General features: G+C 40.2%; 1 protein-coding gene and 1 long non-coding RNA gene across 3 annotated transcripts in view; one reads left to right on the top strand and one right to left on the bottom strand.

The window, feature by feature from the left end:
* Window positions 1-23,776, bottom strand: part of BACE2 (beta-secretase 2) — a 55,952-nt gene that overhangs the window by 11,107 nt on the left and 21,069 nt on the right. For both annotated transcript variants that reach the window (XM_030020324.1, XM_030020323.2), the window contains exons 2-8: window positions 23,050-23,138; window positions 15,719-15,935; window positions 14,013-14,141; window positions 12,656-12,790; window positions 9,329-9,430; window positions 5,665-5,814; window positions 4,304-4,472 (exon numbers count right to left, since the gene is read on the bottom strand). In XM_030020324.1, the coding sequence (XP_029876184.1) occupies window positions 4,304-4,472; window positions 5,665-5,814; window positions 9,329-9,430; window positions 12,656-12,790; window positions 14,013-14,141; window positions 15,719-15,935; window positions 23,050-23,138 (991 nt within the window). The remainder of the gene's footprint in view (window positions 1-4,303; window positions 4,473-5,664; window positions 5,815-9,328; window positions 9,431-12,655; window positions 12,791-14,012; window positions 14,142-15,718; window positions 15,936-23,049; window positions 23,139-23,776) is intronic.
* On the top strand, window positions 8,382-14,326 carry LOC115343814. Its single transcript, XR_003924288.1, has 2 exons — window positions 8,382-8,441; window positions 13,997-14,326. It is a non-coding gene; the product is annotated as an uncharacterized LOC115343814 (long non-coding RNA).

Here is a 23,776-nt window from a genome sequence, read left to right as displayed (position 1 = left end):
TTCTTCCGGACATTTCACCCCCTCACACCATTTCATCTGTCTCCGTGAAGTCCTGCAGCAAAACCAAACTAAACCACTTTTAATACTAACGTGAAATGCAATAAGTATTAGCAGCACAGCCTCTGCTTTCTTCCCTCCAAAAAGAAAAGTTTTCCCTCACTCTCTTCCACCCCCAAAGAAACTGAGAGGACATCAAAAGAGGGGAAATTTGCCTAAATTGTTCAAACAAGCCCTTAACATAAACTAACAGTCACACATACTTAGCATATTACACATTAGGTGAATTAGGATATTTTGGCATTTTTTTATTAGAACATCTGGTGGTAGCTACCTACAATAAATTCTTGACCTTGAATAAATGGGATTTTCTTCAGTATTGATGATTACAAACCAAAAATGGCACCTCTGGAAAAATGCTATTTTATAACATTTGTGTAGAACTCAAACACACTCTCACTCACTCACCATCTTGGGTGGTTTGGAAAGGAAACAAACTTGAAGTTAGATCAAATTTATCATAAAATTGTAAAGTGCTGTGTCGTGGTTTAACCCCAGCCAGCAACTAAGCACCCTGCAGCCGCTTGCTCACTCCTCCTCCCTCCCACTGCGATGGGGATGAGAATTGAAAAAAAGTAAAACTCGTGGGTTGAGATAAGAACAGTTTAATAACTAAAATAAAATACTAACAATAATAATAATAATATAATAATAATAGTAATGAAAAGGAATATAACAAAAAAATCCCACCCAAAACAACCACCCAAGAAAAGACAAGTGATGCACAATGCAGTTGGTCACGACCTGCTGACCATTCCTGAGCAGCGGTCCACCCCTCCTGGCCAGCTCCCCCAGTTTATATACTGGGCATGACGTCCTGTGGTATGGAATATCCCTTTGGCTAGTTCGGGTCAGCTGTCCTGCCCATGCTCCCTCTCAGCTTCTTGTGCACCTGCCTGCTGGCAGAGCATGGGAAACTGAAAAATCCTTAACTTAGGATAAGAGCTACTTAGCAACAACTAAAACATCAGTGTGTTACCAACATTATTCTCACACTAAGTCCAAAACACACTGTACCAGCTACTAAGAAGAAAACTAACTCTATCCCAGCTGACACCAGGACACGCTGCTTGGAAGGGGCCCCTGGAAGTCACCTAGTCCAGCCTCCTACTCAGAGTGGCACTGTCACCATCAATAGATCAGGTCAGCTGTAGCTTTATCCAGCCAGGTCTTGTAAAACCCTGAGGATGGAGACCCCATGATCCCTCTGGGCAGCCTGTTTCAGTGCCATACCACTCTCCTGGTGAAGAAGAAATTCCTCACGTTCAACTTGAACCTTCCTTAATGTAACTGGTGGATGTTACCCTTTGTTATGTAGTTACACTTGCACTCACCCTTGGCTTGCATTCAACTTTAGGCCCACCGTAATCCCCAGTTCTTTTTCCACAGGGCTGCTGTTCAGCTGGTCCCTTCCCAGACTGTACCCATGCATGGTGTTTTTCTGCTCGAGGTGCAGAACTTTGCACTTCTGTTCACTGAAACTCTTGAGGTTTCTGCCGCCCAGTACTCCAGGTTACCAAGGTCCTTCTGGACTGAAGCTCTGCTATTCATCATGCCATCCATTCTCGCGAGTTTAGTGCCCACAAATTTGGGTGCATTCTGTCCCATCGCAGTTTAGAGTAGACGTAATTTATGATTACAGTGCTTGGTGCATTTCTTCCCTAAAAAATACCCAAGTCTTGCTCCTATGATCTTGTCACTTCCCACAAAAATACTAGGGGAGTAATTCTGCTCAATACCAAGGTACTATTAGGTTGCTTCACTAATACTAACTAGTTGATCTGAACATCTTGTCTCAAGAAGGGACCTGATCCAAAACCTTTCCTAGTCATCCTGTAAACAGTAGGTTATCCCTGAAATTATCAACAGGCAACTTGAAACAATTTGAAATTAGTAACAGGCTGAAGAAGTCTTAAAGGCTTTCACATATTGAGGAAAAGGCAAATTTATTTTCATGCTACAATGGAATAGCTTCCTGCAGCCATCTATCTAACTATCCTCACTCTTGGTACATCCTGGAGAATGAAAATGGTGCAAGGAGTATTGTGGGATAAACCAGTTCTCATCTCTAGCCAAGTCTGAATAGAAACTTGGGAGTTCAATGAAGTAAGGCTTTTAGTCCCGTTCTCCTCATTTTTGTATTCAGCACATACCCATTTAACATTTTATAAAAACATGGGCTTAAATTTAGTGTTAACACTCTATTGTAAACAAGAAAGCATAGGTCATTGCAAAGCCACACCAAATGGTCTTTTATATTTCTCTATTTCTGAAGATTTATGCCACCAGTAATTCAATTTAATTTATACCCATGAACAGACTAAAAAGCTCCAAATAAATTACATTAATACAGTTGCTATGGAGGACATGGCTGGCCTCCACAGGAAGCCAGTTAGGCAGCTTAATCCCTCACATTGCACTGACTGCTAACCACTCGCAGTTGTGGTTTTCTGATGAAAGTAGTGTTAAATATGGAAACCACAAGCTGTGAAGAAGTGAATTCAGAATAACTGGCACATCCAGCAAAACGTCATCTACCCCGTGCGAGCAGAGTCTGACAAATCAGTATATCTTGTCTCAGTCAGTGGCTTGTATCATCTGATCTCTCAAGAAGCTAAGTTCCCATGATGCTAGCTTAGACGTATGCATGAAACGTGGACAAAGAAACAAGTAGGAAATGCCTTCTAGCACCAGCTGGGTATCATCATGTGTCCAAGCTCATGTAAATTCAGATTTCATTTCTCTTCAGCGAGCTCAGTTCCTCTCTAGGCAAGGCTGGCAGAACTACATGAAGTGGCCAAACTCAATGCTTCTATGTAGCAATATTAACATTAAGGTGTTATCATGGTTCCCTGACACTTTTTCTCAACAAAGACGAGTCCTCAAAGCAGTTCTTACAAGCACCAGCTGGCTTGTGTCCCCTGCTCACCACATGTCGGTCAATATGTTCTGTCAAAGTGCCCCCGCCCCTCTCCATTTATGGCTGCAGCATGGCAGGGACAGGAGGCAGCTCTACGCTTGCTAAAATTGCAGTCAGGAAGCACAAGGAAGAGTGAAAGGCAGGAAAACCTGGTCTGCGGTATTTGTCTAGTTACACTCTTCTTCCAGATGCATTCAAAATGTGTCTTTCATCACTGCATGGTACCTCATAGAGGTCTTCATTAAGCAACCCACATCAATATCCAGATTTTCTTTCGTAGCAAGCTCAAAGACGACAATTTTGAACCCATTAACAATGGGGAGATTTAAAAAAAAAAAAAGCTTTTAAAATGCCCTGGAGCTACAACTCAGCTAGCTAGTCTCTCCCTCAATTACCTAGTCGCATTAAGCACTCAAGTACTTACTGCCCTTACCCTCTCTAACATAAAACTGGGGATTAAATAAGCACTGTCCGTCATAGTCCTTTTCTCATGCAAATCTCAGATGATACAATATTTTTCAGGGCATAGACCACTTCTGTTTGGGACAGAGACTTGCATACGAGTGCACATTCTTTCCCTCCTCTCTCACTTGCATGTTCTTGTGGTGCCAAAGCAATGTCTCATCAACAAGGGGAGGAAACCCCAAAACTTTTGTTTTTAGCTACTTGTGGTGAGATAGGAGAAATCATGAAAAAGCAAGAAAGGTAACCAGCACTGTAAAATCAGCCAAAAATTATGAGCTTTTCCACATTTTCTCAGCAGCTAATTAAAAAATTAATGGCTTTCTACTTACACTGAGAAAACTATTTGTTTAGAACCAACACAAACACCACAAGTCTTAATTTGAGTCCCATTTTTATCTTAGCTCTTTCTTTGAGTATTTCTGAGAGGCTGAAAAGGCACAATTTACATGAAAAGCGCTAGTAAGGTACTTCACTGCACATTGCAAAAGTTAGTTGAAGAATTCATTTAGAACAGAAACTACATAAAAATGAAGCTGCATTAAAAACAGGGACTCGTCTCATGTAACTGTTGGGGAAACTGCACGCACAGACAGATGTCTCAGAAAGATCTCCTCTCAGAGGAAGAATGCAGCTAAGATACCCAGAGCTGAGGCTGATTTACTTCATGCCAAAGACTGTTGCGTGCAATACAGCTTTCTTTTTTCTCCCCTTGAAATCTGAATAGCTTGGGATTGCTCAATAATATACCCTTCGCACTTCACGAGTAACCATGCTTTTCCTCATCAGGTAAGTGGCAAAGGTGTTTCTCTGAGAGAGCAGGTGTTTCCTCACTCACCAAGTCCTGAACAATATTTCTCTTACCTGCACACGGACTCACTGCAAAGCCCACTCTCCTCTGGGCTCTGTCAAATATTACATAGAAACCTTCCATGACTGTAGCACCAATAACTAGAGCATTTGTGGAGGAAGAGATGCCGAATCGGTAGCACTGTAAATTCTCTCCTATTCCAAGAATGGGTTGAATATAAAGCTATGGGGAAAAAAAAAGAAAAAAAAAAAAAGCCAGAGTGTAAGAAGCAACACCACACAGTACTTAGAAGTTCAGATCTTTTGATTTTTGTATTCAAGCACTCAAACTCCACTGGAAATAGAGAATGAATAGGGGCAAACAGATTTCTGTGCATGATTTAAAACTGGTCAAAGCTTACATGCAGGTAAGAGGTGAAGCTCTTGGATTCTAAGCTTAAATTTGAACACAGTCAGTCACTATGTGAAGGTCGACAGCAAATTCATGAGAACCACTTTTTATTGTATTTTCCATAAGGGAAGGATAGCTGAGAAAGAACTTGGGACATGAACTCAAATTAGAGAATAATTTTATTATTTAAAAAATTATCAGGATGGAATTGATTCAGATAGCATTCAGTGTCAGCTTCAAGGCTCTAGATTCATAAATTCAAGTCACATTTTACCCCTTGTCTCCTCAGGGAAGATGAAAGATTGCCAAGCTACATGATCAATACAGAAAAAGCTTACCATTAGGCTTTACTATATTTCAAGTTAAAATGTACTTAATAGGTTCATTCTCCCCTTTGCTCTTGACCATCCCCTGAGGTAAAAGACTGTATTAGTAATGCTAGAGGATACTAGCCTGTATTGCAACCTATACTGGGAGGGGAAGCCAGAAAGGAAAAATAAAAGTGGCACATTATATTCTAAAAGCTGGGATGGAATATTAATAAAAGATAAACCAACCAAATTACAGAAACTGGTGAAGAGATCACATAGGCTCATTGCCAAGACTGACATATTCAGAAGAAGTGCTTCAACTCAGAATGCCACGAAAAATAAATCAATTTGCTTCCCAAAACGAGAAGGTCAAGATGAGCAGAGACATTCTGTATTGACATCTGATGTGGCTAAAGCTCGTGAAAAACAAAACAAAAACTTGCCTATTTTTCCTGACAATTTGAAAAAACCATTCCCAACTGAGATTACACTCAGAGGGAAACTGTGTTTTTCTTTTTTTGGTTTTAGTTTTGACAAGTTTGTTATTTTCCCCATTTAAAATTTGATTTTTTAAATTTCATTTTAAAGGATTTCCTTTGCATGCAATAAGCCAGTTCTCTATTACTGCTACAAATAGCTCCTATTTTTCAAAAGCATGTGCTTTATAATAGTAAAAATAAATGCATAACTGAATAAACAAAGAAGGTTGAGACCTGTGGTAGGATAGAGATCCGAAACGACCTACTGGAGTTTTCATCCCTCAGGTAAATGGAGAGTTTGGGAAATAAGGACCAGGGTCTTTCAGTTTTATCCCAGCATGCAAGCTGTGAACCAGTCCAGAAACCAGAAGAGAATTCTTGTATCTATTAAAAAAAAGAAAGTGATACATACAGATTACATGCATTTTGATAGATTTTTTGTAAATGGTCACTGCCACTGTTCAATACTTCTTCCATTCCCATGGAGAAATTCAAACACGAACACAAGTCTGACAAAGAGCTTTTTCTTTAAGGATCAAAGCAAAAACCCAACACACAATTGAGGTGCATCATAACCCATTATGGCTTGGAAGAAGGGGGAAGAGGCAAAAGCAAGTTTAGCTTCCCTTCCCTCCCCATTCGTATTTCATTACTTTTACTTCTGCAATGAACCTGTATGACTTCCCTGAGCAATCAGTAACACAAAGAGGCAAAGCATCAACGGGCTTTTACTACCTACCTACCTCTTCTCTGAACAGCTCTGACCAAATGCCAATGTTTTGAAGCAGCAGACATTTTTTTAAAAACACAAACTAAAATACAAACCACATGAATATGTAATGGAGTCATCTCCCTTCCTCACATACTTATAGCTTCTTACTCAACTTTAGGGTTTTGAAGCCAAGGGCTAAGCCAAAATCTCCTGTCATCTAAGGGAATCAAGGTCTGCTACAGTCAATGGAAAGAAACACGTCCCTCCGTCTCTTTTGCTGCCCTGCCACTCCCTACCAATACAACTTGACACGCTTTTGAAATAAGGTTGATAAACAGTACTTTTTAATATATCCAGGGCACTAACAAAACAAAAAGAAAACCCCTACAGAGCTTGTTTGCCTGAGACAAACATCTTCTCTAACGTTCATGCTCCCCAAAGCTGATCTGCTGCCAGATCAGAGGAAAAACCTTCCTTATTTGAGTGCATTACTTTGTGCTGGTTCTTATTCCCACATGAAGCAACATCCAAGAGAGTATCTTGTTCTGACACTGCACAGCCAAAGCCTGACTTTTGAGTGAAGAAGAAAGATGGAATCCAGCCTCTCCACTCCCCTCATTTGTATTTATCTTTGATATTGATTATTTTGTAAACATCAGCTTATACTTTAGTTATAAGGCATTTTACAGGTGACAGGTATTCACCCCATCCCACATACCTGCCAATGAAATATTTGTTAGGGCTGCACAGTATTAGAGACATAATATTTCCAGGTGCTCATCTCTGTTCTTGGGCCAACAAGCATAAATTCATGTAAATACACAATGAGACTTACCGTCACAAACAGACTGCTTTTACCCTTAACTCTCAATGCATGCTTAAGTACATCTCTTGGCATGGGACAGAACGCTCTGCCCCTCACAGCTAAGTCCCAGGCCAGAGCTGCTGAAAAATATAGTTCTCCTCTCTTTCCATTTTCTCTTGGAAAGCAGAGCTTGTGATCTGAGAAAAACTGCAAGATAGCACCCAGGCTGGACAGACCAAGTCTATAAAGTGCTCTATTTTAAGTGCCTACTTTCATTTCCCAGAAAGACTGCTTATTACATTGCATTTCTTTGCCTTACTTCTGTATGCTGAAGAACTGCACTGGGGGGATTTGGCTGTATGATACTTAAAAGGTTATTAAAATAAAGATTTTAGGTTTATTTGGGCCTTCCTTTCTTCAACATATTAAGTTCGCATTATATTAGTGCTGTGAGTAGACACGCTGTTCTGACTTCAGCTCAGTGAGGTGTAATAGCTGCCACTCCTCTGTGGTTCATCTCTGTCCTTCTGCCAAAACCACCACCTTCAGACCTGCCAACATCAAACTGCATCTATAGCTGCTCCCTAAAAGACTTCAGTCCAAATAAGTAAGATTTAAAAAACGATCTGCACCACTAAAGAGCATAAAGCTCACAGCCTTGGTTTATAATGGAGCTGAATAAAGGAACGCTTCACATGCAGTTATCCCAGTGCACCTGAGGGGGCAATAACATTTTGCTGGGAAGTTCATAACAAGCTGCTAGGAGCTGGAACTTGTTAACCTGGTTCACCTGTGGTCAGAGAAGTACGTCTGACTACAGCAGATGCTTTTATGTTTCAGTGGTCCATAGCCTGCCAGAAGCCCATAGCGCTACAAGTAGGATTGTGATGCCATGGTACAATTGCTGAATATACCCATTTTCCTGACATTACTCCTACACAGCTGGAATCTGATCCTTACATCTTACAACTACTTTCTTATTTAATAGACTATCTCCTTTGTTTAGAGTGGTAAAAGTAATTTTTGGTGTGTGTGGAGGGAAAGGGGTACAGCAGCAAGGTCCTGGAAATTAAAAAGAAACCCTAAAAAAGAAGAGTTAGTTTATGCGTTTTTAATAGGAAGAACAAAAACCATTATGCTGAGTGGTTCCCCTCTAATACCTTATCGATCAGTTGACTATTTACTTGTCATGTGAAAGGCCCTAGTTCAAATGTCCTGACCAACATCAGGGAGGAGTGTGGACTGCTGTGACCCAGTTCACAGGAGGACGCCCTATCCCAGGGTGCCATTACGAGAGCTCTTGGGTAGGCTTCTTTGAATTCCCCCCGCATCGACTGAAATTGTTCCAGTCAATACTTAAGTGCTTTGCAAAGAGAAGAACTTTTCAACCAGGGAAGCTGAGCTACATAAGGTAACTGGTACACATTTATTTCAGATATTGGACACCTGCAGGCAGTGAAGAACACTTCATGCCAAATCTCTGCTCTCAATCAGGTAGGAAAAGGATCTCAATCTTGAATTATAAGCATACAGGCAAATACTCTGTCTTTTTGGCAGCCAGCCAACAGTCCCGTTACTGTATTTCCTGTGATTTGCAACGACTGCTGCTGTCTGATTGTGAATCCATGACAAAAATATTAAAACTGTTCACATTGAAATATCTGGGATTTATTCTTCATCTTTAACCTTCTTGGCGCTGTTCACTGTATTCAGCCAAAATTTATGAATACTTTTTATTAACTAGAAAACGCTGCTTCAGTTACTCTACACTCAGAGAAATCCAGCATCCTCATGTCCTACTTCTAAAGCCCACTCTATTTTCAAAGAAAGATTTTTTAAACATAAATAATTCAATAATGAAAGTCAAAAGCAGCTTTATTGATATGAATAATCCTAATGAATGGCATCTGTTTTATACAACAATAAGCATTATACTTGGAAAGGAACTGCTTGCAGTAGCAGGTTTTTCTACTTTATAAACACTCTGTTTTGAATGAAAGGACTGATTTTTGCACTCTTAGTACTTTGATCAGAGCAACAGGGATTATGTCCATGTTTCTGAAATGCTTAGAACAAAATATTCTCTCTCTGCACTATTTCTGATACATTTCCATACACACTCTTCTTGTCTGTACTTGGACCCCCCCTTTTTCCTCCTCCCTTTCCCTTTACAGCTCTTCCTTTCCCTTTTCTGTTTTCATCAGAGATTATCAGTCATTTCTCACTTATTAACAGCAGTAGTCCAGGAAAGATTCTGCTCCCCTCAGGTTAAAACCCTGTGACTTACAAGGTAGATAGCAAAGATGACACTCCTTTCAAAGATAATGTGACCATTTAATAGGAATTTAACATTTTGAGCAGATTTAATGACATTAGCTTACCAGGGACGTGCGAGCTATTGCTTGCACAACAACACTGAAGACTTTCTGGGGCAGTCGGAGGAGCGTGGTTCCACTGTCTACTATCGCTTTATCAGCATTATACTAGGGAGGGGGAAAAAAGGAGAGAAGTTACACACTGCAGTTAATGTAATGCAGATTCCACTGTTTCATAACAATGACAAAGCTGTTCCTTTTGGGTAGCTGTCTGCCCAAACCTGCATGTCATACCTGTCAGCAGCTCTCTCTAGTTGATAGCTTGAATTCAAATAAAAGTCTGAGAGCAAAAGCAGGATACGGTCAGCCTAGACACAAGACTGTGTTTATCTGCACCATTCAGGAAATTACTGAGTGTCACCACAGCTGGTGCAAATGGCTAAACCACCGTAAAAAGAAGTAAAGCCCGGGCCCTCTCAGAGGTGTGAGCTAATCCACTTTACCTCCCGTATGCTTTGGGCAAAAACACTCTCATGGTCAGTACAGACAGATACTATGCATGCTGATGTAGCTTACACATATGTCCAAGGTCTGAATCAAGGTCTCTGCTATCACCGAAACAACTCACTCTAGTTTAAACACAATACAGCAGCCTACTTTTAGTGGCTGGTGTATCTTATTTAAGAATAGTCAGGGAACATTGGGCCTCATTACATATAATGTTTGGTACTGGTTCAAGAGTACAAATGCCAAATGCCACACCTTTCTCTCTTGACTGCTGAAAACCACTAAAACACAGACAAAAACAAGTACAAAAACCCTTGAAATTTCAATCTTGCTACCTCAAAATCTGCACTAAAAAAACCTAAGCAAACATTTCTCTTCATTATTAAAACCCCAGCCCTCAGATTAAGAGATTTCAGCAAACTTCAGATACCGGAAACAAAGAATAACTATTTTAAAAGGTACATCTTTTTTCATTAACTCCTTAAAAACTATGATTAAATGGCGGGGGGGGGGGGGGGGGGAGGCAAGTAGCAGTGGCAGCTGTTTGCATTAACTACTTTCATTACCAGCTTAGGCAGCAGGATCAATACAACTGAACACTGACATGTTTATAGCATAATCATAAGACACAAGGTAATACACAGCATAAGCTTTTTAGGAAGAGGTCAAACAGCAAGCGAATTTAAAACAGATTGGTTTAGATGTTATCAAGTCACATGGAATATCTTCAGCGCAGTGACAAAAATAAAACCCACCAAAAAGTAAAAAAGTAACTCTGACTTAGTTATTTTCTTTTTGAAAGAAGAGCTGCTATAGGCTGCCAAGCAGAGCTGAAAGAAAAGCAAACAGGAAACCATTTATTATACACTCTGAAATGCTTCTGAAGAGTGGAGAGAAATATCAAGGCATTGCGGAGTCCATTTTAACCGTGACAGTACCACAAATATGCAATCACCAGCATCCTGGAAAGACACCTTTGGAAAAAAGTAGGTAGGAGGCACAGCCAAGAGGGTCAACCACTAAAATAAACCCATGCAAAACGCCTGAAGTAGCAGGATCGCTTGGCTAGGGACTAAGCACCTGGATTTTCATGCTGTGTACAGCGTACTTGGCAGCGGGCAGTAACTTGCCTTCTTAGTCTTCCTGGTTAATACTTAACAGTGCACCCTATGCAGTGTGCGCTGCTGGCAGCTCAGTACTTCTCTCAGCCCTGGTCTGCCAGGCTCAAGGCCACAGCTGCAGTGTAACACTGGACAGATTCCCAGCATTGAAGCGAGGGGACTACTTTTCCCTGGCAAGGAAAGGAGTAGTCTCTGGTGGTGGTTACAAAAAATGTTCCGTTTCCTAGAAAACAACTAAGAGGAGAGAGGGCAAATAGTTCATCATCCTATACAGTGAATTATGCATGCTCTGCAAGCCCCTAACTAGCCAAACTTTAATCATACTAGCTCTAATTTACTGTTCTTCCTCTAATTTTTTTTTGCGGGAAGATCTCCTTTGATCAAGAAAGCAATCATGCCTTCTGTAACAGTGACTAGCATACTATGCTAATATGTACAATGTGAAAGCAAACTCCGGCTCAGAAAAGAGCGACAATAACAGGAAACTTTCGTAACACTGCTAGATTTTTAAGTGAGTTGTTTTCTGGAAACAGCATGTATTAAACCATTAGCGCAAGGGCTCCTCTTCAAAAACATGTTGACTGTTTTTTAAGGCAAGAAAGAAAAGCAAGCACAAACATTTATGTGAAAGGACCAGTGGTTTTGCTTTCCTAACAGTAGAGAGAGGCATTTAAATAGACCGTGTTTTGCTTATTAAGTTGAAAGACGATATGACTCATTTTAAATATTTTATATGGCAATATGATTTCCATATTTTGTATGGAAATATAATATTTATGCACATATAAGATTTCTATCATGAATTTCACTTCATTTGTATGAACTATAAAAACTTTAGAATTATCACGTCCCCATGATTTCCAACTAAGAGAACAAGCATGAGATAAAATTAAGATGTCTAATGAAAACAGGGCATGAAAATTACAGAACTAAAATCAAAACGTGAATAGCAACAAGCAGCAGGAAGGAACAAATAAAACACACACATACACACATATCCTCCAGAAAAGAAAGAAACAGCTTTGGAATAAAAATTGCAACAACACAGTCTCATTAGACTGATCCAGAGATAGCAGAACATTATTCCTAATAAAAACAGAAAACATATCCATCAGCAATAATAATTTGCAATGCTGAGGCAAGCAAAAGGGGATTACAAAAATAAAAATAAAAATTAAAAAAAAAGGATGCATAGGATGAGATACTCTGGGAAGCACCCCAGGATGACACCTGCCCACTGCCATCATGAATTACATGCTTAGACATCTCCACAGGGGTCAGTCCAAAAGCTTCCCTTTTCTTTGTTTGACCAGAATTGCCTTAAACCCCTTTGCTTTGGTTTTAGAGTGTAACAGAAAACCATAAACTGTAGTTGTTTAAAGGCTGTTGTCCCCTTGAATCAATGCGCTATCTTCAGTGGTTAGACACTTTTGTTACAAGTGAAACTAGTCAAGGGGCTGAGCCCTTCCAAACCACAGCAGCCTTATTTTCAGTGGAATGTTCACTTAACAATAGTAGCTTAGTACCTAATTTACTGAAAATACTGTCAATGACTTAAAAGTCCTATTTGAAACAATTTTAGCATGCTTGATGTACACACTGCATTTCACATGGCTCGATCATTTCTTTTCACAGTTACCATGCAGCCTTAATTCTCAGAGGAGACTGCAATACACATCTGCTTGCAAAGACGAAACTGATCAATTAAGTGTTTTTCTTAACCAAACTTGCATTTTATATAGACAGAAACACATAATCAAGATACCTCTCTGCAGTCCAATTGGAGGTTCTGTCCTCCGACCTCCAGTTTGAGAATTTCAACCTGGTAATACCACTCTTCTTTGATCGGTGTGTACCAAATATCACCCTTGTACAGACTTGGTTCAATTCCACCCAGAACCTAAGGGAAAGGAGAAAGGAATTCACAAACTTTTAAATCCTGGATGTTTAGTTCTGGGGCAAGTACAGGAAAAAAGGGAAAGATTTAATTGTGATACACAGGGCATCAAAATTTTAATTTAGCACCATTTGTAAGGATTTTACTGACAAGTTCTTTGTCAATAATAAAGCAGTATGAAACATCTAGACATTAGATAGATCGTGCTTCTCTCAAACAGAATTCCCATATTGGGCCAAATTACCAGCATCTTCATCTACAAGCTCACACCGATTCTCTTATGAAAGCTCCACTGTTTAAAATCAAAACAGTATCTTCAGTGGTTTAATCTAGGCAATGTATAAAAATGGGACAGAATATTAAACTTGCACATCATAAATTCACTTTATCAGATCAGAAAAGCCTTAATACTGTTCAAGAACATTTCATTTTTCTTACACACATCCAAAATGGAATATGACCACCCTATCATTGCTATCACTTTTAGCTTCCATCAAAACTTATGTTGAAGCTGACTGGGAGCATACTAGACCATCAGACTTTGAACTAAACTAACATAAGCGAGTTCTCTCTTGGGCTTCATCTATCTTAAGTGTGTTAACATTTACAGTATGTGAATTCACAGCAAAATAACTATTTGTGATCAACTCCTGTGCTGATATGCTTATTTCAGCATAATTTGGGAACAGTCATTCCAGCTCCTGATTCCAGATAAATAATGGCCAATTCTTGGTCCCACTAAAACTGATGGAAAGATTTTACAGAGTAACAACAAGCAGAAGATCTGGTCTTGAGATTTTTTTCTTTAATATGTTGTCTACAACAAAGGAAAAGAGCCTTGATTCCTCTCCCCCTTTTCACATCATGTAAAAAAAATTACTGTAGCATTTTGATGAGATTGACCAAGCTTAGCAGCTGAGTAAGGGACTACTCAGTTTGAGAAAGGTAGCAGAATCTGCCCTGAGGAAACACCACAACATTTATGTTTTTCTTTATTAAAATTAAACTTGAAATGCAGAAGTTTACTCAAACTTGAGAGAGCAAAAAAGAATGGAGAATGAAAATAGACGCTTGAGTTTTGCCTAAGTGCTTAACTTTTCCTTAAAAAAATATAAAACATTTCATATATTTAAACACTAAATTTGGAAGAAGTAGCGTAGTCATAGAAAAGAGGGAGAGAGATTAACAAAGATACATCTTCCCTCTCAGATTGACAGATACCCACAAGACTACCTCCGTTGGTACCACTTCCAGAGACGGGCAGTCCAGCGCCACACATCTGCAAGGAGAAAATGTTGGGGATCTTTGCCTGCCTCACGAGAGAATCAAAGAATGTCTCCACAGAACTTGAAGGCTTGAAGGTGTTGAAAAACAAAACAAAAACCAAAAGAATTGCAGAAGTATTCATTAAAAAGTTTCTTTGCAGAAATGAGCAAATCATTCAAACAAGACCACTTTTCACAAGTAAATTGAATTTCTGACAACCAAGTGATGAAAATTCTAGATACAATAAGTCATTAAAAAACCCAACATCTGTCATTTTTCTGTTTCTGTTGTTTTTAAAAACATTTTTACTCTTGACCATTGTCATAGAAATCCCTAAAGCACGAGAGTATTTTTCAATTGCAGTTTTCAAACTCAAATACTAGTTTCAGTTTCAGGCAGAAACTCTCACTGATGCTTTCTGTTTGGAAAAGGCTTTGGGTTATTAGAACAGAGAAATGTAACTTGCCCTTCGCACCTTTCCACGGTTAAAAGGCAGAATTTTAAAGTGAGGATTTTCAGTTTTTAAAGATAGTTTAATTCTAATGAACTTTGAATTCAGTGACCCTTATTTCCTCTACTTTCTTTTAAAGAACTTTATTTCCAAGCATACTTACTTCAGCTGATTACTGGCCTACAGGTTCTTTCCTACACTACATGTCATGCTTTCCTTTGCAGTTAGAGTACTGCAATTTCATTGTAATTCAGATTTCTGTGCAGCTACATCTCATGACAGGCAGAGACCCTAGCTAGCTTGTGAGGTGCTCTTACTACACAAAGCACAGAGCAGCCTCAGAAGCCAACAACACTTAAGTCTTTGGAAGAGGGGAAAAATAAATGCTCCGAAGACACTATTTGCCCAAACCAGAGTTTGAGAAGCAGCTCTTCTCTGTCTGTCTGTTGACAGTGTATGACAGCAAGTACGGCAAAAGTCAATACAACGATCACATAACTCTTGAATAAAGCATTTTAATTCCAGAGTTGGCAGGCAATATTGAATCATTTGTTCTAACAGGATATATCTCAGTTTGTGAATTTCTCAGACAGTTATGTGTAGGTTGAAAACTATGATTGTGTAGTATTCCAATCACGTTTTCAGTTTTAGATTATAAGCTTATAAATTTTAGACTATAAATTTTAGGTTTTAATTTAAACTTCTACCTGAATTTCCTACCTCCACAAGAACGGGATGTGCTTGGTTCTATGTTCATGAAAGCACCGTAGCTAATATTTGTTCTGAAATTATGCATATATGCCCTCCCTCTTAACTTTTACTTGATGAATGCAGAATGGCTTAGAAAGAACTTTGCCAAGTAAGTCCACCAGTCCATCTACAAGTCTTGAGGGATACCATCTGAGCCCTAATACACGCCCTCCACACACATACCAGAAGCCTTACTCCCACACTCCGGTACTACAAGCTCTGTAAAAGCTTATTCATTCCAGAGGAGGTAAAATCAGAGCCTTCATCAACAGAAAAGCCAAAATCCTCACATGGGACTGTGGTACCATCACAACCCAATTTATTCTTTCTGGAACAAATATAGGAAAGAGTGGTTGGAAGGGAGGAGTCTAATGCTGACAGATCATCTGCTCACTTTATTTTAGTAGTTACTTTTCTATTTATTGTCATTGTGAAAGACGATAGCTGGGGAAAGGATGATTTACCTTGGCTAAGGCATCATAGGCAAGACCAAGAATCCCATGCCATTTAACCCCTGGTAAGAAGAAATTCTCCGATTCAAGAATGGTAGCAATGTTGATGGTGTAGCTGCCATAGATTCCTTTTGGGATAGTAATGACATCTGTACCCAGCACTCCAGTCCAGCTTCCTTGACTGTACTTAACTGTGACATCAATCCCTTGCGATTTGTATGTACTTGACCTTTAAAAGGAAAAGATACGCTTATGCATGAGCTGTTCATTTACAATGCAAGACAATAAAATATACTCAATCTCAATTTTTCCCAGAGAGGAAGAAAAGTGAAGTCTGCAAAGTCAATCACATGTGCTCACAGAAGTATGGGGATGGATTGTAAAAGCAGTAAAAAGCGGAAGTAAAATCTCGAGGCCCTGTTTTTACCCTGAAGCCGTCAATGACTCAAATCTTCACAATGTGTGTCCTTTTTTTTTTTTTTTTTTTTTTTTAACTAAGGTATGATGCCACCTAGTGCAATGTGTCCCTGACTCAGACTGGTCCATCACAATAGGAGCAACACTCCTTAACTGCAGACAGAAAGTATTAAGTGGCGCTAGGAAATGAAAAGCTTCTGAATTCAAATCTAAAATTGAAATGCCAAGCTAACTGAATAGCTGTAGATTAATACCTCATTAATATTATTAAAAAATCCATTTTGGGTAAATTGGAATATTATTGTGAGTATCAGCAATAAGACACAGGTTTTCTAAATCTGCAGTTTGGTCTATCTATCAGGAAGTAAGTAGACTTGGATATTATTAATGAATGATTCACTGACTTGGAGGAGGAAAGGAAGGAGTTCCTTCTAGACCAGGGCAGCAAAGGCAAAGGAGCAGTTAAGTATGGCAAGCAAAGAAAGGAGAAGAGTCCTGTTTAGAAGGCTTAACAAAAACATTAGAAAAAACTTCAATAGATTTTTCATTTTAAAATCCTATAGTATCAATACAGTAATCATCTTCCACCCGCATCACTACTGAAGAACTACAGAAATTCTAGATCCCTTACAATTTATTTTGGTCTCATTCCTCGGCATACAGCTTTACCTTCTGAAGAGACAGATGACCATGCTTGGTTCATCTGAATAAGCTTTTTGCTTGACAGCTTTTTTAAAAGTAAATATAAAAAAAAAAAAAAGTGTAAAATAATTTCATAACACCACCTTTACATGTGTGTAAAACAATAGAAAGTGCAGTTCATTTATCAAATGCAGACAGTTTTATCAACCCAGCTTTAATGTAACAGCTGCTCTGACAGAAACAGCCACATGAAGTGGCTGCACAGCCCCCTGTACCTGAGCTCACCAGAATGAAGTCGGTGTGATTTTGCCTATTATGGGGAACAACCTTTAGATGGCAACGCAGACAACTCCCATCCATTCAAGCAGACACTTTATCACTAAAGGGACAATTTGGCCATACCACCGTGTGACTGATCCTCTTCCTAGCTAAGGGAGGGAGGGAGTAGTAAGAGGCCAGGCTCTAACCCTAAGCAGTTCTTGATACTCCCAACACCTAACCCTTCAAGGGTCTTCAGGGTTCAGTAGCTTGTAACATTCAAGACAGCAGAAATACATGAGATAATAGGCCCCACAGATTACATTTCAAAAGGCACGAATTCCAGAGATACTGTTACTACCTCTATCTGCTTGCTTCTGCTGCTACTGCTGTTTTACCTTTCTGCGTAATTCTGCATTTGTATGACAGACAAAGGGACATCTCTGCTCAGGCAGGGTCTTCAGAACACCACTGTGATACTGGCAGTACATTTTATAAATCAAAATAGATTCTGAATAATTAGTGACATAACAGAAACTGGGGGGGGGGCGCAGGCAGGAAAAGGAAGGGAAAACACAGGGTTCTTCATGTAGAAAAGTGTCTGGCTGTGCAACAGAAGAGGAAACATCTGAAATCAGAGAGAAAAGTGAGTGCTGGGACAATAAAGCGAAGCAAATCTTCAGATGGTGCATGACTAGCAACAACAGCAGCACATAGCTCTTCTTCCATTGAGCTGTGAACCAGGACACAGAAAGACTGGGTTCGTTCTCCAGCACGCCTGGTGAACTTTCCTGTGGCAAGGCAGGACAAGTCACTTCCTTGCCTTCTGTGCCTCAGCCTCCCCACCTGTAGAAATGGGTATGAGGATAGTCATCTCATTTGTAAAGTGCACAAATGTTGTATTTAAGAGAAGGCCTTATTTCCTTCAGGGAGCAAAATTCCTAATGTGGGAAGGGATCTCACATAATCCTTGTGGCAGTAAATTATATTCTGTTCTGCAAAACCACTTCCTGTTCCATCTTCTTGACTGTAATCAGCCCGTGGTTTTCCACCTCACTGATCTAAAGGAAGAAAACTTCTTTAGAGGTCAAAACTAGAGACTTGTTCTAATTCATGGGCCGAGTGTTTTAAAACAAACACACAGCACAAAAAATTCCAAACAAGCTGTTTTGGCTGTGATGAGAAAATAAGAAGTTCAACTCTTCTGGCAGGACAGAGTGTATTTTAGCCAGAGGTGAGGGAAAATGTCCTCCTAGATTATGGTGCTGTAGTGACACTACTTCCTTCTCCCTCTCTTTCCTGGTTACTATCTTCTCTCCAAAGCAGCCAACAGAAACACGGTTCCTCAAACCTCGAATGGATCTCAAGCCTCAGCTGAGAAAACTAGCAATGGGTTAATTTTCTCATGCAGAGTTATTTCTCATTACCAGCATATATCACTGAACAAAACATAACCAAAATATTATTTCTCATGTCGTGCTTCATTTGAAGGAAGCTCAACATGGCAACAGCAAATCCACTATGCAGAAAGCCCTGCTTAACACCAACCTCGCCAGACATACAATTCCTTCTTAATTCCGTGCTCTCTTGCCGCTCTGCAACTAACCAGGACTTCCTGTTTACTCACTTTTTCCTAAGCACCAAATCAATGTCTCCACAGACAGCAATGGCAAAGAAGGGACAGAAAACAGCAATGAACAAAAAAATCTGAACATAAGTTTTGATCCCCTCTCTAGTGATAGATGGCACAAGGTAGTCACAAGGTAGTAGACAAGAAGTCACTACTCAGGGCCAATGACTTTAAGACACAGCAAACATGAAAACCCAACATAAATTATTGATTTTTAACCAAGAAGTCCCATCTAATTTGCAGGGGTTCTCGAACAAGTTTATAATTTACACCAAACCACAAACTGTACAGTGTACACAACCAAACTCACAGGATCATACCGCAAAACAGCAGCTTACTTTTGCTTGCTGGTATATAACTTATTGTATTACTTCAAATTATTGCCCATAATTTTCTTAGCTCCCTATCTCTTGGAGTGATCAACTCTTGAGCAGTTTGCTCTTGAAACTTTAGATGGTAAGGGAGTAGTACTCGCACTGAAATAAAACTGAATACTATTGCTGAATATTGACAGCCCTGAGTACGTCACTCTTTCACATGCTGCCACAGAGCCATCACTGATAATTCAGTTTCAAGTGTAAAAATCCCTTTATGCATCTGTTTAAGTAGCTCTTTTATCATAAGTAGCATACTCAACAAAAACTACTTGTTACTTTGAACAGCATGAGAAACAAACTCTGTGATTTCTTTTCAGTTCAGAACAAATTAGGCCATTTCCCAAAACCTTATACATCATGGCGACTTACACAGCATGATCATCACAGCAGACTTAGAACTTTTCACAGCAAAGTTTTGTCAGAGCCACTCAAAAGCCCAAGCTGTGAAAGAGTTCATGATAACAGCTTTATTCTTTTTGTACAGAAAGACCCAGATAATTAAACAGTAGAACTATACGACATGGATTATATGACACACAACATCATTTAACAAGGTAGTTCTAAAATTGCTCAAGGAGGGGCTCTTCCTGCACAACACACCCTCTGGGTCCTTTGAAACAAAGATAACGTCTTTTCTATGCACCTTCCTCAATTTCAGTCAAAAAACAATCATGCATTTAATTTCAGATTTTGTTCATTTGAATAAAATTAAACTAAGAGCGTGGCAATCAGGAAATTCAGACCCGTCACTCTCTTTCTCTAACACAATATTAATATTCTAATAAGCACACATCTATAACTCAGTCCCATTAACCTAACAAATTACTAATCCTTCTTTCCCCTCGTCTTCAATTTGCAGTTTATGACTTTCATATGGAAGCACTTCATGACAATATAGGGGAAAACTGCAGGAATGATTACCAGATGAGAGGAAACCTCTTTACCTAATTTTGAAGTGTTCTACATAGTGCGGAAGAAAAGTGCCCATAGGTCATTTATCTCATTTACACATAGGTAAAGATCACTCTTAGGTAATTTTACAGATCCAGCTGATGTGATAGCAAAACCCCTGTCTACCATCTATGCAAAATCATGACAACCAGGGAATGTAACTTGACTACTGGGAAGAGGCTATCATAAGGCCAGTCTCAAAAAGAGACGAGCAGCAGGACCCAAGGAACTATAGGCCACTCGGCTTCACCTCAAGTCAGGAAAAGTCTCAGAGAACAACCTCCTGGAACGTATTCCCAAGCACGTGAAGGACAAGAAGGTAATCATGGACACTTGACGAGGAATTTCACAGGCATATCACACCTGACCAACCTCATTGCCTTCTACAAGATGACTGGCTACACAGATGAGGAGAGCGCTGTGGCTGTAGCACATCTTGACTTCAGTCAGGATTTTGACACCATCTCCCACAGCATTCCCATTTGGGACCTGAGGTTGTGGAGCTGAACAAACAGACCACTCTGTGGATTGAAGATGGGCTAGGCCACTGGGCCCAAAGGGCAGCGACCGTTGGCTCAACATCAGGCTCATGACAAGCATAGTGCCCCAGGGGTTGTGAGTGGAGGAAAAATTGTTCAACGTCTTCATCAAGAACCTACACGACGGACAGACTGCGGCCTCAGCAGATCTGCACAGGACACTACATTAAGGGGAGTAGTTGACATGCTGAATGTCAGAGCTTGAATCCAGAGGAACCTTGTGGAACAGGAGGATTGGGCCAACAGAAACCTCATGGCGTTCAACAAGAAGCAGCCCAAAGTTTTGTAGCTGAGGTGAAAAAACTCCATGCATCAGGACAGACTGAAAAGCAACTGAAAAGGACTGAAAAGCATTTGGGGTGATGGTGGACACTAGGCTGAATAAGAGCCAACTCCGTACTCGCCCTGTGCATACAGCCAACTTTACACCAGGCCACATCTGGAGGGCCAAGGACAACATATCCAAGGAAGATGCTCTCACCCTCTGGTCAGCACTGGTGAGACCACACCTGGAATAGACTTGGGCCAGCTGTGGAAACCCAGTTCAACAGGGATCTGGAGAAAGAGAGGGGGACTGGCAGAGGGCTACCAGATAGGTCAGGGTCCACGAACACAGGACCTGTGACGAGAGGCTGAGAGGAGCTGGGCTTCAGTGTTGCAGACAGGAGGCTAAGGGGAGATCTCGCAGCAGCTTACAACAACTTGAAAGGCAGTTACAAAGATGACACAGCCAAACTTTTCTCTGCAGTGCCAGACAATAACACAAGGGGCAACACCCACGGGTTACATTTTGTGAGGTTCAGGTTGGACGTTAGGAAATACCTGCTCCACAGGAGGGTGTGGTGCAGCACTGAAACACACTGCCCATAGAGAGCACAGATTCTCAACCCTTAAAGGTTTACAGGACTTGGCTGGACTTAGCCATAGCTGACCTGATCTGGTGACAGCCCTGCCTCATTTGGGATATGTACTAGGTGACCTACAGAGGTTTCATGCAAACAACATTTTTGAAACATCTAACTGATTTCAGTGGGGCCAGGATCCCTCCCAGATGACATTTATTTAAATGTATTTAAAGTATTTAAAATGGAAGAAGCATGGTGTAGCCAGGTTCAAACATGCTAATGGTTGCACTTCATTCTGAGCATATTGCTCCATCAATCCAACCCAAACCTGAAATTGCTATTGCAATTGCTCTGGACTCTAATGACTTGAGTTTTGAACATTTTACAAGGCACCCTTAACTCTTCAGGGCCTAAATTTCAAGGTTTCATTATTAACTTCATATCAAAGTTCTCAAAACAGTGTGCACTGAGAACACTGATAAGAGACTGTGACTTTCAACTGATGTCACAGCCTTTCTCAACACACAACCTCTGCTGTTGCTACTGTTTCTAATGGTTTATGGTTCTTATGAGAGAGGCCTTGCCCTTCCAGACAAAATAACATCACCTAAGAGAAAAGGGACAAGGAATGCTTGTGCTTTTAATTCCTTGCAATTAAGTTTCCTCTAGCCACTACCTATGGAAGGGGATATCGGGCATGTAAAACTCTGCAATAGTGCAGAAACAGCTTTCAAGTACAAATTCTGGACTTTCTAGACCTGTGTCATATCAGAGTGAGATGTGAAATATTTCCATTAACATCTGAATATGTGACAGGAAGTAAGGCTATTCTAGTAAGCAGCATGGAAATGCCGGCTTTCCCTCCATTACCAGTGCATCTTATTGGAAAAAAAGTGCAAACCCCATGTTAAAATACATGAAGAGGTAATGAGAATGGTGATACTCTCCAGCCTCCCAATCATATAAGTATTTTTAGTCATATGCTTCAGCTAAAGATAGACACTGTGTTTTGGAGAAGTTTACCTGAAATAATTGAAACTAGAGAAGGGCAGAAAGGAAGGAAGAAAGGAGGGAAAGTGATTCAGACAGACAAAGCTGTGCTTGGCTGTGACTAATGTTGGCTCATGCTAAACACAGCAAATTTAGGGCATAACAATCACCAAACCCACCAAGTCATACCTCATAAACAACCAGATCCAGCAGGGTCTGTCCAGATCACTAAGTGATTGAGGCCTTGGGCCAAACTAAACCACAAATTAGTTTTTGACTAACTAATTCTGGTTTTGGATGAAATGTCAAGTAACAGATACAATTACTGGGTTTTAAGTTTTGTTTGTAAACAATGGGAAAGTATATTTAAACTTTCAATTCCTTCCAAGACCATTCAAATAAGAAATTGCCTGAAATTGGTGTGACTTTTACCCTGTAATCTTCTTCCCTTTTCTCCAGCTCTAATCAGCACTGTGCTCAGACCTCAGTTGCTCTGCCATCAGTGTGACTGTTCATGATGTCAGGCAGGACTTTGCATCAGGCAAAGCCAATCTTCCCATTCAGGCAACAAACATCCCACTCTCATGGGACATCACAGGAGCCCCGCGAGCTGCCTTATCATCCTCTTTTGCATGGAGGAGCCAGAGTCTAAAAGACATCCTAACCCATCACGCCGTGCAGAACAGGTACTTACAGCTTGGTATTGAAGTAGGAGGTGACATCAGGATCAGGCACACCTGCTACAGCAAAATTACTGCTCCCAGTGTCAACCAGAATATTTAACTGCCGAAACAGAAGAAAGGAGAGGTGGTTTTCATATCCAACTAAACAAACAAACAAACAAAAAATCATTAAAGTTTTTGTCTAAACTACCTTCAGTTTCAAAACTATGATGAAAGTTGCTCTGAAAATTAAATACTAAGTGTCACTTTTGGGAAAGATAAACTGCTGCAGCCCCTTCAAAACAGCTGATCATGCTGAAGTGTTTTAACATACTCATGTTCCTGGAAGGGGAAAAACCCTCCAAGCCCATATTTGCAGAGCAGATGAGTTCACAACTATCTCAAATTTCTTTTTGGTCCAACCCATGTGTCTTGGTAACCTGGCATGTCCTGGACACAGGCTGAATTGCATACTGTTTAAAGCACTGTTTGCCTTAGAGCTTATGAGGTTTCAAGGTAGGGGGTGAGTGCAAGTCTGAGCAGAAATAAGCAGAAGCATGAATCTGCTTCGTGGCTTGGAGAGCATGGGAACAATGCCCAGTTCGTCCTGAGCAGCAGCAACCTACCACAGCCTGCACCGCCTTTAAATAGGATGGCAGATTTATAAACACTATGAAAAGCATTGATTGAAAGGTGGCCTAAGAGTGGGCCACTTGTTTGCTTAATTGAGAGGACGATTTAGGCCCAAAAATTGCCTAA

Source organism: Aquila chrysaetos, chromosome 7 (genome assembly GCF_900496995.4).
Source record: "Aquila chrysaetos chrysaetos chromosome 7, bAquChr1.4, whole genome shotgun sequence".
Lineage (NCBI taxonomy): Eukaryota > Metazoa > Chordata > Aves > Accipitriformes > Accipitridae > Aquila > Aquila chrysaetos.
The sequence above is the reverse complement of the archived record's forward strand: the minus strand, read 5'-3'. Positions and strand labels throughout refer to the sequence as shown.